This window comes from Phasianus colchicus, chromosome 11 (assembly GCF_987193195.1).
Source record: "Phasianus colchicus chromosome 11, bPhaCol1.hap1.1, whole genome shotgun sequence".
Taxonomy (NCBI): Eukaryota; Metazoa; Chordata; class Aves; order Galliformes; family Phasianidae; genus Phasianus; species Phasianus colchicus.
Genome location: NC_143446.1, coordinates 11862872 through 11880821, shown reverse-complemented (window position 1 = coordinate 11880821; position 17950 = coordinate 11862872). Strand labels below are relative to the sequence as shown.

The following is a 17950-nucleotide window of genomic DNA, read 5'->3' as shown; positions in this document are numbered from 1 at the left end:
CTCTGGGATTACAGTAATGATCCCCTCCAAGCTTCTTACAGCCAGAGACAGGAGACCGACGTAGGGTAACACCTCCCAGGAGGAGCCCCAAGGACAAACTCATCACGGAGCTTACCTCACTCAATAATCCTTACAAATCAAGTCTTCAAACAAGTGGTTTTCCAAGCTCCGATGGATACACAGAAATCAAAGTCTGCCTGTACACACAGATAGGCATTTGTAAATATTTGTGCGTGCTAAAAATGCATGTCTTGTCTTGTATCTGCAGTTCATAAACCACAGCAAAGGAGCTACTTCTTTTTCGGTCACTGCTTATAAACTTTGAATAGGGATTGGATATACTCAATTTGTGACTAGAATCATAACTGAATATTTGTTTTATAGCTCCTTCTTTCATTAGAAAACTAAAAGCAAAGTATATACTCAGAGTAGCTCTGACCTTAATGGGAATTCTGTCTGAGCAATGACTGCACGTCTGTACGGCTGATTTTGGGACTATTTTTGCAGCGTGATGCACTGCTTTTACTTTCAAGGACCTTCTTCCACCAAGTTCAGCCTGTGCAGACTGTGTACCTTGAGCTTCTCAATGCTCTCTCCTTCTTTTCTATCTCAATGTTTTTTGAAAAACATCTATTTATCACATTATTATTAATTTTTCTAACCCTACTCATTACCTCCTTGGACATCATCATTTCTTGAATTTTTCTACCAATTTTTTCTTTCCTATCTTGGAAATCAACATAATGCTCCCTTAAAAACAGAGCTTTCCAGTATCTGCTGGTCAGTACCTTTCTTTGAGTTTCATATTGATACTCACGATTACTTCGGAACCAGCTGCCCTGATTGCTGGATCAGAGGAGTTGCTCTTTGAGTAAGCACCTTCAAACTCTTGCTGAGAGCTAGGGAAAAGCTGGTATTGAATTCAACAGTAGTAGGACCAGGTCCGAATAAAACCGCATTTATTATGTTTGGCTCATTTCCTAGGATTACTTGGAACTTTGAAAGCTGTAAATTTTGATGCTGACAGCTTTCCCCCCCTCAAGGAGCAGTGCGGTTAAGTCAATCAATACGTGATTAAAATAAACAGCCCCTTGATCAAACTTATGGCCTTAGTGCAAGTTTTCCTGAAAAGAAAAAGCCTGCATGTTTGGCAGCCCTGGAGGCCACACTGGTACCTAAAGAGCACCTGATTTCATTTATTGTCCTTAACTCATATCCAAGTTCCTTCATCGAACAAAATATCTTTGCCTTCTGAAAAATGGTATCGTTTCCTTTAGTGCACACACTAGCAGTGCCTCAGCTCCCTCTCACTCAATCTCCTTGTCTTTAATGGACTCCTCTCTTCCTGGTTGTTTTTCCCTGGGTAAGCATATTTATTTAATCATCTATCAATTCATCTTTCCTCTTTCCCACTTTTCCCTCCAGCTTTCGCCAGCTCCCTTTTCATTTATTCATCTTTCCTTTTTCTATCACTACCACACATTTTTTGGTTTTCTAAGTTTGAACTGAAAAATCTGCTACTGAAAATCTTCCAGGAGGAAAACGCACTCCTTCATAAGGCTGAGGTCTATTCTGAAAGGAAAGCCCAAGGCTTAATGCAATTTCTTTTTCATCAGTAGTGATTTGGACAAGGGATATCTTTCTTCCCACACACTCTTTTTCTCTGTGATGTTTCTATTCAGGTTCTTCAAATACTTCAAATAGGTACTTATTTACAGCTCAGAGCTGTTGTAAAATTTGGAATCTTTACTGGGATTTCAGCAGCAGAAAATTTGTCATCATGTAATGCTCTAGATACTCATTTTGCTATACTTTCTTTATATGAAAGAATAGAACAGTTACAACCAACCCAGGGGATATGCTCAATGGGAGAAAACTAAAATCTCCCTTCCTGTTGTGTGGGGTGGAAAGAAGAAGAGTGAAGACCCACTGAGATCAAACCCCAATTGGTTCCAGTAGGAACATGATCCAGTCCCTACACACTGGGACTGAGGCAGAGGTGATGCTGCCCAGCCTCAGAGAGATGGAAACCAGAAGCTGCAGCACTCCTGTAGCCCAAACCCAAGCATTCTGCACCAGAGAGCTGCTTTCCTCCTGTTCTGTCCACCCCTCAAAGAAGAAAGCCCAAGACCAAATCACAAGAAGGCACATGGAGGAGTCTAAGAATGTGAGGGTTGGCAGAAGGAGGGAGAACAAATGGAAAGTGCTCACCCCTGGCACCCTGCACTGGTAGTTACGTGTGGGAAAATATCCAGTGATCACTTGGTTTTGTTCACGTGAAGCCAACTGCTGACCTAATTTAATGCCCCCCAGCACACCAGCAAGCAGGCTCCTGGCTGTCAGGAGGATGGAAAGCTGCACCAGCACCCTGCTGCTTCCCTCTGAGCTCTCTGCTGTAGCAGCTCTCCTGTTGTCAAAGTGAAAAAACATTAATTCTCTGCGTGATACCACCTCTCAAAGCCTTAATCTTTAAGAGAAGGCTCTTAACAAAACACAGGAGTGTATCCAAGTGTATCCAAGGTGATGGCTTTGCAGGCAGGATGGGCATTGTAAAGATGACTCAATGAGCTCTGCGCATCTTCATCTTTTCAACCAGCTTGCATCCTGCACTTACTCAACTTTCAACTAAAGGAACAAGCATTTCTGTGCCTTATTCTTGATTCAAAAGCTCTGTTGCTTGGAGGATTGCAATTCTCACGTAAGTCTTGGTGTTAATTAAACAAGTTCTATTACCACTAATAAACCACACAAAAAACCTAAGAAGACATGTCTCTCATCCTCCTATAAAAAAAGAAAAAATCTGAAAGCACACAAAGCTTATGAACTTGGATAGTCAGTGTTGTGTGCTGTGCCTATTGAATTTTTTCTATGCAATTAATAACGTATTGATTGTACGTGACACATCTGCAAGGCACTTACAATGCATGTTAATGTCTGAGAGCCATCTCCGTGCCTCAACAGTAGAGCAGTGCCCCAGTACATGGAGGAGAAACAATAAAGTAGCCATTCAGTGAAGAAAATGAACAATTCAATGTATGAATTCATTATTTCATTATTCTGGGGAATAAATCGTTCCATTCTCACCTGTTTTTTTTTAATTATTATTTTGGTTTGGTGCTTTTTTTTTTTTTTCCCAACTACTTCTAAATTTAGCCTTAATTTACTGACTAGTAAAAGTGCTGGTGGTCAGATTTTTCTTAACTGAAGACTGCTGCACTTTTTCAGTATGCTCCCTAAATAGGGGGAAATACATATATGTGTAAGAGAACACATTTTTGGAAAAATGAGCTCTTTCCCATACCCACTGAAGGCTTTGATCTGCTCACAGATCCTGTGCCTTATCTGCACAGGACACCTCAATACAAAGACTAGGTTGCGTTCTCATTGTTTCTCTCCATTCATCTTAATTCAATAACAGCAGAGGATAGATCTCTAAGCCCACCTGTGGCATCTCCTTAAGCAGGTCCCACAGTCCTCTCCTCTCACAACCTACATCCCAGCAGGAGATGTCTATGTGGGCTGAGATGGGGCAGCAGCCCTTACTGCCACAATTGAGGGGCTGCAGTGTCTGAGCTGAGAATCACCATGCAAGGGCTTCAGCCATATAACACTTCCTAATCACCCGGAGGTTTAATATACTGTTGTTGTTTGCTTCCCCTCCAGAAAAAATAAATGGAACAGAAACCTGAGACACATGAAGTTTCGCAGCGGAAATGAATCTGAAGCTACTTGATATGGTGGGGCAAAACAGAGAGCGGGGGATTTCTGCTGAGGATACGCTAAAAAGAGAAGTGACAGCACTGATGAACGAGCTCAGAAAGAACTCAATTTTGAAAAACAGGTCTATTAACAAGCACAAAACAAAGAAAAAAAAAAAGGAAAAAGTAAAGCTGTGCAGACGCTGTGCTGTTTGCTTGCTTTGTGCAGCTGGTGCCAGGTGCTTGCCTGCAAGGCTGGACGCTGGCACGGTTTGTGCAAATGCAGCCCAGCCTTGGCACGGCTTCCAGCTGCAGCCCCTGCACGTAGGGCACGTCAGAAGCAGGGCCACTGGTTCCTACAGGCCTCTGGGTGGGCAGGATCCGATCAAAATCCGCACATTTTTGATCACTCCTCATCTATTCTTTGAAGTAAGTACTTCTGTATCGACCGCTAAACCAGCATGCTTTGAAACACCATGAGGTTCGGGCTGATTTCCAATAGGGTGTACTTTCGGTTCTGTTTAGCACGGACAATCTTTAACATCAGCTCAGTTCGTTTTTTACATCAAGAGATATGAAAACCAGACAGCACCCGAACAAATATTCCACTTCTCCAGGGAAAAGAACTTACAAACCACTTCTGCATACCACGGGTTGCAAAGTGCCGAGCCCACACCAAGCACAAACAACGCCCTGATCCCACACAGCTCTGGGACAACAGCCCTTCTGAACTCACACTGGCACTGCTGCCCCTGCAGGGAATTTCCTATGAGCAAAGCTGACACAATGTGACACAGGTACTGCAGCACAACCGCTGTCACTCCCGTGGACTACAGCTGCTTGCTTTTCTGCTGGATTTTGCAGGTAAGCATCCCCAACAGAGCATGACAATATACAAACAACCTGAGCAGTTTTCTCCAGCTCTTATCTGGCTGATGGCTTTCATTGCACGTTGCTTTTATAGTTCCATCTTCACTACTGTAAACCTACCCTACTCCTGTTTACCAGTTCAGACACAGTTCATAAAGCTGAACCGCTGAGGACGAATGCTTTCTTAGTGCAATCTCACATCAGCAAAGATGCTTACAACAAACGTGGCACATTAACCTTTAGTATCCAAAGCTGTTTTCATCATGACAACAACTGTTTTTCATGACTTTCTTTCATGTGCAAAAGAGCTAAAAATAGACAGGTGGGAAACTGTTTGCAGTTCCACCATAAATGATGTGTGCATGGCAAACAGCTGAGAGAGCCACATAAACTCTCCATATGTAAACTGACAGTAGAAAGCAGGAGGACATCCTCCAGTGGATCTTCGTGCTAGCTAAGTTTAGGAGGAGCAGAAAGCCTGGTGATTCAGTCACATTCTTTATGCAAATGTTGTAGGAACTGCAATCTGTTGTCTGTGTACTGTGGGAGGAATGGAGAAAGATCCTCAACTCTACTGATCAAGTGTGGTTTGTTATGCTGCTGGATGCCTCTGCATGGCACAAGGCCCTTTTGCACACTGGAAAGAGCAACCCACTACATCAGTTAAGGAGGATGCATAATAGAGAGAATCTTGATGATTAAAAATAAAAAATAAATAAATCACATTATCCAGGTAGGTTGTATGGAAAGAGCAACTCTATAAGACTATTTCCATGTTTTTTCTTCTTTCTTTTTTTTTTTTTTTTTTTTTTTAAGCAACTGGAGGTCTCTCACATGTTGTAGGTAAGATCTGGTTCATTGCTGCTAGGGAGCACAGCGCTCTTCTGAGAAAGGGCACCTTTTGCTTGCATACGGACTGACACATGGAAACCTGCTGTCCTATGGAGCTCACCAACAGCTCTCTGCACACCACAAGCTCTTTGGCAGACAGCTGCAGGGCTGGGAAGGCGCTGAGCTGAGAAGCAGATGCTCTGTGCAGCGTTAAGTCCCTCACGTGGCCCTGGCTGCATGAGGAGAGCAGCACGTACTGGTAGAGTGAGGGCTCTTGGTGACTGCTAAATCCCAGATACTCCAGAATTCTCTTTAAGGCTGCTTGAACTAATCACAGAGATACCTGAATTTCACTTACTAACCTCACTGGAGGTTTGGCTTTGATCACCTGTGAGTAAAACCTCTGTGACTTCACTGACCTTCACTAGGAGATAATGACACGTGTATCAGCATGGCTGAATCAGAACGGGAAGTGGGTACTGAACAGAGCCATAAAATAATTAGGATGTAGGGACTTCCGGAGGACGTGCAGAGCAGACTCTTAGCAAAGCAGGGCCAACAGCTGGCCTTGTTCAGTCAGGCTCTGAAGTCTCCAAGAGTGCAGCCAGTACAGCCCCTGAGCAACCTGTCCCAGTGCTTCCCTCCTCCCAGGTGAACAATTTTTTCCTAATAAAGCCTGAATTTTCCTATTGGGGTAAGAAAGAAGACTAGAATTTAAAGGAAGAAGAGGACTGACACAAAGTGAAAAGTGAAAATACTGAGTGGAAAGCTCAGCCTTCACATTCTGACACTGCATGTATACAACACAGGTCATCAGAAAGAAGCAGATACAGAGGGTGTGTGCTGTGAGCAACAAATGAGTGAGCTCCAGGCCAAGTACAAAACAAGCAACGGTCCCTACTGACACCACAGCTGAAAATATTCATTTTATGGTCAGGCTAAAAACACATTCCTTGAAGAAAACCAAACAAAAACACCCAAATGAACAATGCATGCCAGTTATTGCTTTCCATAGTGTGTCCTGCGACCCACTGTGCCACAGTAAATTGGAATATGTTGCTCAGTCAGGGTGTATAACTCACACATTTGCAATGAATCTGAAGAGCTAATAGTTACTTGGACTGTAGTTGATTTAAAAAAAAAAAAAAAAAACAACTAGTTTCCCTGTGGCAATGTAATAATTTTCATGCTTATTATTGTATTATTATTTTCAAAATATAAAATAATGGTTTTAGTGGCAAGCATCATTAATGCCTGAAGTCTCTTGTATTCTAGGGAAATCAATTCAGACAAACTCTGGCATGCAAAGCACATAAATAACTGGTGAATACTACCTGCGGTCTTCTGAGTCCAGATTTGCCCGATGCCAAGAGCAATCAATTCTTTTTTGGCTGCAAAGGACAGGAGGGCACTCAATACCTTGCAGAAAGCACTTGGTACCTGGCAAAAAAATCAAGCTTTCCACGTGCCAGCACCCCGTGAAAGAGCAAACCCAGAAGTGTGTATGACAGCAATGGTTCTCTTCCTTAACAAGGGAAGGCAACCTCCTGGAGACATTGCCAACTCTCTTCAAGGTGCTGAACGCTCTCCCTGCCTGAGAAAGTTTCATCTCCTGTGCTGACTGCTTAAAAATAACCCCACAAAACTGTCTTATCAAGGGATGAAATGAAAATAACAAAGCATCTTTCAGTGAGTCTGAAGACACTGGAAATGCAGGAAAGATTTTACCACTAATGAGACATCAGAGATGCTTAAAAGCAGGGACTGAGCAGCAGCACAAGAAAGTATGTGCAATTACAAGAAAACTCTTCTTCCCTAATCAAGATCACTCAAATGAGCTTGGGCTACACCATGACCTCTGAGTACCACCAGAAGAATATGGTTTCATAGTGCTAATGGGGTTTTCCATCACAGTGAGATGATTTAATGGTGGAAAATATCCTACATAGACAAGTTCTATGTAACACTCGTATACATTTTAAATAAGTCCGCTCAGGCAGTACTTGTCATTAGCAGAAGTGAATCAGTAAGATCAGGAGCTGGGATTCTGCCTGCGCAGGGACTCAGATCTATTGCAGACATGCCTCAGGGTGCAAGGGCAGCAGGACTGATCCCTGAACAAGGGGAACTGGCTCTGACTCTATTTGTACTGTGATAAAGCAATAGCAATGCTGCTGGAATCAACAAAGCTCTGCTGGAGTAAATCAGTGGAGAATTAGATTCTGATTTTGTGTGCCTTTGCAGCTAATTTGACAGGCAGTATTAAACAACACTAAGATCTCAAAATGTGACTTGGAAGGAATAACATAAACAAACATCTCAACCTACAGCGCTATTGCTCCCTGATCCCTGAGGAGGCAATTACTCCCTCAGTGATGTTCTGTATGGCTCAAATACAGCAACTGCCAGTACAAATATTTTCTTCCCTTTTTTTTTTTTTTTTTTTTTTTCCCCTTTAGAACCTAAGAACCATAGAATCGTTTGAGTTGGAAGGAACCCTTAAAAGCCATCTGGTCCAACCCCCCTGCAATGAACAGGGACACCCACAACTCCATCAGGTGCTCAGAACCTGTCTAGCCTGACCTTGGCTTTCTCCAAGGATGGGGCACCTCTCTGGGCAGCCTGTGCTAGCACCTCACTGCCCTTACTGTAAAAACCTTCTTCCTTATAGCCAGTCCTTATAAACCTCTCCTCTTCTAGTTTGAAACCATTTCCCACTATTGACCAGCCATGATGAACAATAGTCTGTTCTACCTATTCACCTAAAATCTTCTGAACTGCTTATCTTTTAGTGGGATGCTTGTTTGCACCTAGCTTACCTACCTTTCTCTAGGAATGTACTTGAGAAACTGCTAAAAGTATGCAGAAAGTGTGCAGAGCTCAGACCTTCTTCCAATCGGAAGATTTATTCATTTATGCTGAGATGCTGATATCTTCATTTCACACACGGAGATAAAAACAGCATTTATGTAATAACCACCTTCTCCTCAATGCAAACACCCTCCTTCCAGAGAATGAAATGCTGCCTTTGGCCAGATCCCATATACCAGATATTTTGTTGGTTATTTCATGATAGCGTTAGCTGGATTTTCATTATAAGCTATTATTTTTGGCTGCTGTTTTCAAGAAGCAGCTGTAATAAACAAGTGAGATTTATGTTCCTTTTTAAATTGCTTGAAATAATTAGGGTTGTTAAATTTACACTTGGAAAGAACTGATTTCTCCATTTTTTTCATAAATACAGAAGTTACAAAGCCCTCTACAACTACTGGTCCGGCTTGGGACAGCATAGCATAGCATGCTGTATACTATCCAAAATGTGTTTCAGATGAGGAAACGATCTAAGTTCTCCAAACAAATGCTTTAAAAGTAAATGACAACTGTGCTAAATAGTTTTAACAACTGCACTGTGTGTTCTTTTTCTGCAGCCTGAACTCAGGAATGGCTTCTTTTAGCTCCTATTCTGATCTACACAAGTGTGAACAGATACCCTGAACCTGGATCATTCCAGCAAGCTGAGTGGAAAGCAGGACACGAACGGAGACCCAAACCCAGAGCAGACTTCTGCAGCTGACTTCCTAGCTTGACCATTTATACTGTGTGCAACTATTATAAAAGCCCTGACCCATGCCAGGTATTCAAATTCCAAACCCAGAGCTTGTGATTTCCTCTCATTTCTGTATCATTTATTTTTTCCAATCATTCTCCCTCAACTACAACTTGCACTGTTGACAGTCCAGATACGTATTTAAAATAGAAATGATGCACCTCCCAACCCAATCTGGGCACTTCACAGCTATTACTGCATCACAGATCCTGATCCAACAAAATTTCCTTCATGGAAACACCGAATAAACATCCTCTTAAAAGTTTTCCACTCTCAGGGATGTTTTTCAGGGTTTCACTGTTTTTTGGGTTTTTTTTTGGTTTTTTTTTTTTGGTTGGTTGTTTTTGTCATTCATCAACCTTATTGTTTTTATCTTGTGCAGACACCAACACCTCAGCAATCAACATTTCCTCAGTGCAGTGGGGCAGACAAGCTGACAATATCGTGGTCCAATACAGAACTTAGCTTTATGGTTCAACCATAGGAGTTCTACCAGATGGCTCTACCAGAGGGGACAGTGTTGTTCAGCTGAGTGCAATCCCAGAGGAGGTGAGAAAAAAGTTAATTGTGACGAGGAAAGGCCACACTATACCATACACAAAAGGAACACAGTAACAACATCTCAGCTGTTTAACAAGAAGAAAACATACAACATGAAGGAAAGGAGAGAGCTAGACCTGTCCATTTTTACTTTATGAATTTTTATAACTAGAAGAAAAACTAGGGGAAAGTATGCAAACAGGAATGATGGAGCTGGAAAATGAGCCTAGGGTAATCTGCAGAAGACAGATGTGATACGTATCAAATTACAAAATTGTTAGTATTTCTCTGCTCTGTAAATCATAGAACAGAAACAACTTCTTTTTAAAATGAAAAAATCCCAGAGCATTAATATCAATATGTAGGCAGACTGTCTTAAATCAATCTGAGGTAAAATAACCAAGTAGCATGAAATGGGATGGGGCTTTGCTGCTAATAAAAAGCCCTACATCTCAGAAGAGCAGTGACATTGCTGTGAACCCAAGAAAGACCTAAAGGTGACTGCAGGTAAGATTAGCCATGTAATTCAGTTTCTATATGTGGTGCTTCTGAATGATGCAGAAGGAGCAAAGCTAGGCTATTTTTGGATCTGTACATATGAAGGGGTGATACAGAAATCTAAAGCATACTGCAATGTCAAAACAACTGCATAGGATATATAGTGTGAACTGTTCAGCCTCCACAGATTACCAAGGAGATAGAAAAAGTAAAGAAAATACAAGTAAGGACAACAAAAAATGATCTAAGGAGAGCATAAGGGAGATAAATTAAAATGGTCTATAAATAAGAAGACTCCTGGGCTGCGATCCACCTATAAATACCTTCAATGCACTATGTGTAGAGGCACATAATTAATCTAGCTCAAAAGACAGTAGGACAAGGAGCAATTGCTTAAGTGTTGGGATGGAAACATTCAGGATGTACAGTAAGAAAAAGTTATTTGAAGAGACACAACTGCTCAACAGAACAGATTCTGCAGGTGGTGGCCAAGGCACACTTACTGGATGCATCCAAGAATAAGTGGCTATGAGAAATGATGTAGTCTCAGCCTTCTATAGTCCAAACAGATCACCACAGACCAACTTACTGATCTTTTAGTATCTTTCTTAATGGACTATATGAAAGACTGCTTTTTTGTATTTGAAAACAAAACAGAACAAACCCCAACAAACAACAAAGAAATAAACAAAAAATCCACTAACACAACAAAATAAAATGAGAACAAAACTGAACCTAGGTATACACGTAGTGATGATACATCTGCACCAGACCTCAGACATGGGGGTGTGCAGCACTCTGATGTGCAGCACAGGTAATGGCAAACGTATCTAACTCTTCTCTGGGTTTTTCAGCAGGATATGCAATGTCAGTCTGCAGGCAGGACAGTGTGAGCAAGACAAAAACTGCTGACCCAACTGGCAGAATATTCTGAAATATTCTGAATATCTCAGTGCTGAGGTCGAAGGCTGATGTGGGCACTACCTTTTCTGATATTTGTGGCCATCCCCAGTGTTGTGTTAAGACATCTGCATGGAAGTTGCTGCATAAATCACATGCTTTGTCTTATGATTGAATGGGAACACTTTGTCGTATTTGTCAATTCTCAGGAGCTCTAAAATACACTTGCATTGAGAAAATAAAAACAAAACATTTGCAACAAGCCTTAGAATTTTTCAAAGACAAATGGGTATACACAAACGTGAGGAATATAAACCCCAAGTACCATTATACCCCCCCTTAAACAGATCCCATCCCAACTGCACTCACCAATCGGGACTTCTGTCCCCTCCTCAATGTAGATGGGCAGTGGTGATTCCTCCATAGGATGAGGCACTGATGGAAAGTAATGAATTGTGGTAGTATTTGTCGCAAAGTGACTACAATAAGATGGTCCCTTTCTTATCATTACCACTACATAAGGCTGGTTATTGGCACAAAAAGTCCTTTCTGTCATAGTGATTGTCTTGAGGGCTAACCCCCCACAGTGCATTCGGTGCCTCAGGAGTCGGCCCCATCTGACTAGGCTCGGAGGAGCATGGCTGCCCATTAAGGCCACCATCTTGCAACAGCCTTGCTAGGCCCATCCCTGGGGTTTAACTCTTTCAGAAGCCCACACAGTTGAAGAAGCCAAAGGGAGCCGATGCACAGACAGGCACAAGTAGAGTTATTGAGTCAAAGTCGTAATATTTCATGCACAGAACCAGAAGAGAGAGGCTCTGATGCTTAAAGCTTGCCGTTAGCTGTCAAAAAGCCACAGCAGGTGATGGAAGGTTGCACCACAAATGGCCTATGGACCACAAACCTTTCATTGCTCATTCATTTTGGAGCACATGTATTGGACTTAGGAGGCTCCTGATTATTTATTATATTGCCATGTCCAGAGAAAACTCTTCAGACTTGTGCTGCATGGGGCTGCACACTCATTCTGCAGTTTCCAGGCACCATACAGCCACTTCTGCAGGGTTCACCTGTTTGGGTTCTCTGGTAGGGAGCTTCTTTTTTTAAAGGTATTTTTTGTTAGTTTGGGTTTTTATTATGGGTTTTGGGTTTTTTTTTTTCCCTTTCTTTATTTTTTCCCCATAAAATCTCTGGAAAACATTTGGAGATTTTAATTTCCTATGCTAGAATGAAATACTAATCTTAATGATAATAAAAAGCTTTCTGGAATTTTTTCTTCTCCGTTGCCTTTAAAAAATGATCATGTACCTTGACAAACACACAGCCCCCTGAACTAACCTCAGTTAGGATTCAAGCCATAAGAAAGGATGATCCCTTAGTTCTTTCTGGGGGTTCCTTTCTCTTACTATTGACTTTATTCTTTCCAGAAAGATGGCCCTATGATATCCATAAAACCAGCCAAAGAACACTTACTGTTCAAAGCTATTAATTAAAGCGCCTTACGACTTTTCTCCTACAAACACAACTGGAACAAAGAGTGCTTGCTGCAGATGCTTGACTGGCAGTGGGCCGCACACTCGTGCTCTGCTGGGTTCAAAGGGCCGCCGGCTCTCTGCCTTCACCTAACCCCACCTCTCTGACATGGAAAATGAAGGGAAGCAAGGGGAGGGGAACAGCAGACCACGGTTGCCTACAGAACTACCATACAAGCCACAGAAATCATGGTCTATCAGGGCGCCTTGCGCAAGCCACTTTTATCTAGAAGCTGAACTAACATTCCAGCTCAACAATAGCAAAAAAACATTTGTTACCACACCGCGTTTTGCTACATATTAACCAGCAGTTGCTATGCAAGCATAAATGGAGTGCTGCAATTCAGAGATGTATGTTATTTTTCCAAAAAAATGTTGATTTGTGGGAAATCAGCCTGACGTGAGCGCTCGTGGGCTTGCCATGCCACTTGACACAGTACATGCTTTGGGGTTATGCAAAGCGGGCCCTGCATTGGGAACAATGCAGTCATTTTCCTTGCTAAGCTAATTTTGCATTAAGCAATGAGACTCTTCATCTATGCAGCCCCTTAAAACGTTTAATCAGATTTATTTACTAGGAAGAAATACCAGAGCAGAGCTTAACTAGGCTACTCAGAGTTTTCAAATCAGACATCTGCAAGGAAACCAAACCACTACGTGGTGTGGAGAAAACTGTTTAATCTTTACGACATGCAGCTTTCTTTGCCCCACAAAGAATACTGTACTGGGCTCTTCCAGACTGAGGGTCCAGTCTGGAGCCAAATGCTTTCACAAAACATTTGCAACAGTATTCACCAATCAACAGTGGCATTTAGTGTGACTTTAACGGGTATCACCACGGGTTGTAGAAAAGGCCTGAAATACCTCTATATGCTATTTGAGGCCAAATACACATATACACACTCTCTCTTACTCACACAGAGACATGCACACGCTAGTACACGTGCACACACACAAATGGCTCTACAGACAGAACTTGGATTTTGTTGAATCCAAGGTAGAGAAGCTGATTCTTGTCATGGAGTCTGGAGGTCGGGGACTCTGAGGTGCTAACATGAGTTCTCACCCATCGATCTCCACTACCACTGTAATATTGCCCCTTCAGGATTTACACACCAACTTTACAGGCATGCTACTTAAATGACTGCAGAGTTTCTAAATTCTGCAGTGATATGCACAGAAGAACAGCACAGATAGATTAAAGGTAACAGTTGCTGAGCATTATTGCAGCGTAACTACAGCCTATCTTTACATGCCTACACTTGGTTTCTATGAACAGATGGCAAATGTTCAGAATTGGAACGTTTTAATCATCTTTATAAGCCTTTTGTAATTTTATAAACAAGCGTAAATAACACTTACGTGAAGAAGAGTCTCTCCGGAGTGGATTTTCTCTTCCTGTTTGGAAATAAAAAAAGAAAAAGCAAAAAAAATATTTTAAAGGAAAAGAAAAAAAGGGTCCGGGAAGACAAGTCAGGCATGTTATAATATTAGCATGCATAGAGTTTTCTGAATTCCTTCTGTGTGAGCTTAGTTTTGAAGAACATCAGGACAATGAAGGCAGTAACAGTGGCAAATCAGATTGTTTCTCATCTGTTTCATTCAATGGAAAACACTGCAGAAAATTTGCCTAGATCAGTTTCAAGAGTAAGGGAACTACACTGCAGCAGTGAAATAAAATGCAAATGCCACGTGATCTGAAGCAAAAAAAAGAGGGAGCTTTTAACATTTGAGCTGACCAACACCCACGGCTCTACATTCTCATGCTCTCCTACCTGTGTGCAGCCCACCTACCCCACACCCCAGCCCTGGCTGCTGCTGCTGCACTCTGGCACAGCATCATCGTTTCTCCACACCAGCACTCAAGCACCAGCTGCACTCAGACCCACGTCCTGCAGCCAAAGGCACTCCTTTGGGCTGGGCAACAAAGAACCACAACAGGAAATCCAGTAACTGCTGAAATGAACAAATATGCCCAGCAGCACATGGCTTTTACCAGCCACCCTCACACAGCCGCATGCCATCTGCCTGCTGCTTCCCACCTACAGCTGGCTGCAGAATTTGATTCACTCTCCCCTTCCAGCAGCCAAGCTGGGAGGATTTGTGGATGCTCTTGGAGCAGGGTTTAGAGTCGGTACCGATCTGCTTTTTGTTTGTGTGAATCTAGACGTGCACACAAAAATGAGTCTGACAGAAACGCAGCAGATGCTGTAGGACTCCAGACACAGTTCCAAATCACAGCCTGGCAGCATGGTAGACCTTCCAACGGCTGTCTCGGGGGAAAGGGAGGAAGGGAAGAACAATGCACAATGGCAACCCTCATTTAATTTCTACCACATTATCTTATATCAATATTAGCTACTCTGTAAGTAATTTAAAGAGTATCGCCTAGAGTTTACATGCCTTGGGATGATACTCAGCTAGCACAAATCAATTAAATCCATGGCACTACAACAGCTGAGGATTCAAGTAAGTATGCATTTATGGGAGAAATTCAACAAATGTTAAATCACTGAATTTTCATCCTCAAGCTTTTCTTCCAAATGAGGACTCAGCCCTGCAAGCAGTCCCCCTTCACAGGAGTGAAGTCAATGATGAGAAGTCAAATGCACTAATCCCAGTAGTTAATCTATTCTAAGATGCACTTCTTCAATGATCTACAGTTTATTAGTATGAGCAATCAAACAAGCATTACTTGCAAAAGGCCTTAACTACCACTGCTTTCCCATCCATTCTCATGTGTTGCAATATGGTTAAATTTAAAAGAAACAAATGAGCATAAGCTTTTCAGAACATGATTAAATGCCTGGGTAGGGCACCAGTGCAAAGGGATAACCCTTCTGATGGAACAGGCAGTTTCTATCCAAACCAAGGGTACTGGAAAATTGAGAAGGGACAAAATTAAAATAACAGGGGTTTGCTGCTGAGTGTTAGGGTAAATACTATGGACATCACTGCCTGAGAGACACAGCAGCCTGTTTAAAGGCTTTTGCCTGAGCGTTTCTTTGGAGACACTCAGCCAACAGGACTTGGCTAGAGACCACCAAGATGTAGCTCAGTCTTGGTTCTGCAGAGTATTGATTTAAGAGGAAACTCATTGAAATATGTGCAATGATCACCTGTAAGACAAATCCATCCCTGAGGCTTTAAAACAGCTGTGCTCAGGCACGGGGCTTCCATAACTCTGTGCAGAAAAAGCAAGCCAACCCAAAGTGCCTTCCTCTCTTCCCTAGCAGTGCTGCACCTCTTCCCATGCAGGATTTAAAATGCACCAAAGCCTCCAGCCACAGTCCATACATTTCACCTCTGCCATATAAGAAACATCCAAACAACCCCCCAAAAGCTATAAATTAGTCACTGCCAACAGCATTTTGCTCTCAGCTACAGCAAAGTCAAATAAAAGCAAACATAGCAGCACCTGAATTATTCCGAATTTCTGCTGAACTCCAGACCAAAATCCCCACAGACGAAGCCCCAGGCTATTTCACCCAGCACCCCAAGCACACAGCCACCTTCCCAGTACCTCCCAACGTCACAGTGCCACCTGCGAGCTCCCGCTTTTTGCAAAGTGTGGCAGCAAACACCCCTGGCACCACACATAAAAGATGTGGGTTAATAAATGACAGCGAGAAGCGGCCTTTTGTCCCCCGGGCTGTGGGGTCCGCTCCCTTCCCACGCGGGGCAGCGCGGGGACAGGTGTCTGTCGCCCTCCAGTGGGTGCTGCCTCAAAGCAATGCAAAGCAGGTGTGAAGGGGAAGGAAAAGAGAAGGTGAGATGCAGGCAAATGAAGAGAAAAAATACATGCAAAGCAGAGAAAAGAAAGAGACAGTTGAAGAGGAAATACAAAGATGCTATCTCTGAAAGTGCCAAAAATAAAGTTTCCAGTGTCAGCCCAACCAAGGCAACAACGACATCCTCCAGGCACACTCAGTGCTTCAGCCTCAACCATATTCCCTCCCACTGTGGATGAGTGACTCTGTCCTGGTTCTGCCTGCCCCCGTTACTCACATTTTTCTTTAATAAAAAACAAACCAAACTACACTCTGGGCAACCCCACCACTGCACTTCTGTGACAGCCTTCAGGGAAATCTCTCTGCAATACTCATGCAAAAATAGACAATGAGAATAAGCAGTGAGCTCACCCAAATCCTAACCCTGAAGTAAACAGCCAGCTATCAGAAAAATCAAGGCTTTCACCAAAGCCTCTCCCCTCTAAACTCCACAGCAGCAGGTTTTAATGGGCTATTTTACACCCAACCCCATGCAAACTAAACCAGTAGCAACTGTCACCCAAGCACCAACTTACACTGACAAGCCTACAGACAGGGCTGCCTCGCTTTCCTGCTAATACAAAACCCAAAACATTTTGTCATGCAAGCAAAAAAATACTGCAGTTACCAAAATAGCACTTCCAACGTAACCAGCTCCTCTCGCAGCATTTTCTTAATGCCTTTCCCAATACGGTTAAAAGAATGAGAACGAACCCAAAACTCCATCTCTACACCTCGGCACAAACCATGCTGGAATACATGTGGAGCTTTTTCTCCACATTTATCTGCATCTTTCCCCACTACTTTTTCCATCAGCAATTTCCTTTAAACATAGCTCTTATTAAACAGCAGAAATCAGCTTTTACAGTTTCTGAATACAAACTTGTGCCCCTCTCACAGCTGCCTATGAACAACACAGCTTGCCTTCTGTTTCCTAAATAACACACAATCCGTACATTTCTTTACCCGTGTGAAATAAATTCTCCCATGTTCTTATATGGAAACCTCACAAATCCTCTCACACGCTGCCTGGTAGAGGCGAGATGGGCAGCCGTTATCCTAAAACCATTGGGGGAAACGTGGATCCCACTCACTCCAGAATCACCGCCCCACACTGAGCTCCGCACCCTGCCCTGTGCAGCCCCAAACCCATCACAACTTTCATTTGAGCTCGCCAAGGAGCAACTAAAAAAAAAAAAATTAAAAAAAAAAAAATGAGGAAAAGCAAAGGAAGAGCAGCAGCGGTATTACCCACCAGGTAGGCCCACGAGCATCAGATGCAGCATCGCCTGTACCAGCCTCTGAACTCGAGGTTAGTGCACGGCAGCCAGAAAAAACACAGCGGGCAGAGTGGGAGCGGAGGGGGAGGCGAGAGAAAAAGGGCGAAAAAGAGCAGCGTGCTCCGTAGATGCGCTGGAGGGCCGCCAGTAAGTGGGTAATTACACCGCTACAAACTGTTATCTCGAAAAAAAGTTAACGCAAGGTGGTGATGGGGAGGGGTGAGGGGGGATGAAAATAACCGCTGGGGAAGAAATAAAACCACTCGGGTAACGAGACAGCTAGGGAGAGAAGGGGGGGGGGGGGAGGTGGTAAGAGACGAAGAAAGAGCAAATAAATACACGGAGGGGGAAGGGAACGCGCAGGCAGCGCGGACAAAGGCAGGGCGCTGCCGGCCCGGTTCGGCTCGGCTCAGCTCGGCTCCGC

At 43.1% G+C, this 17950-nt stretch overlaps 1 protein-coding gene across 17 annotated transcripts in view; it reads right to left on the bottom strand.

The window, feature by feature from the left end:
• Positions 1–17950, bottom strand: part of SLC6A6 (solute carrier family 6 member 6) — a 107575-nt gene that overhangs the window by 37271 nt on the left and 52354 nt on the right. For 3 of the 17 annotated variants that reach the window (XM_090148260.1, XM_031607283.2, XM_031607275.2), the window contains 2 exons: positions 13839–13874; positions 11314–11379 (listed from right to left, as the gene is read on the bottom strand). In XM_090148260.1, the coding sequence (XP_090004386.1) occupies positions 11314–11368 (55 nt within the window). In that variant the 5' untranslated portion in view covers positions 11369–11379; positions 13839–13874. The other 14 variants (XM_090148259.1, XM_090148258.1, XM_031607315.2 and 11 more) reach the window with 11 other exon arrangements.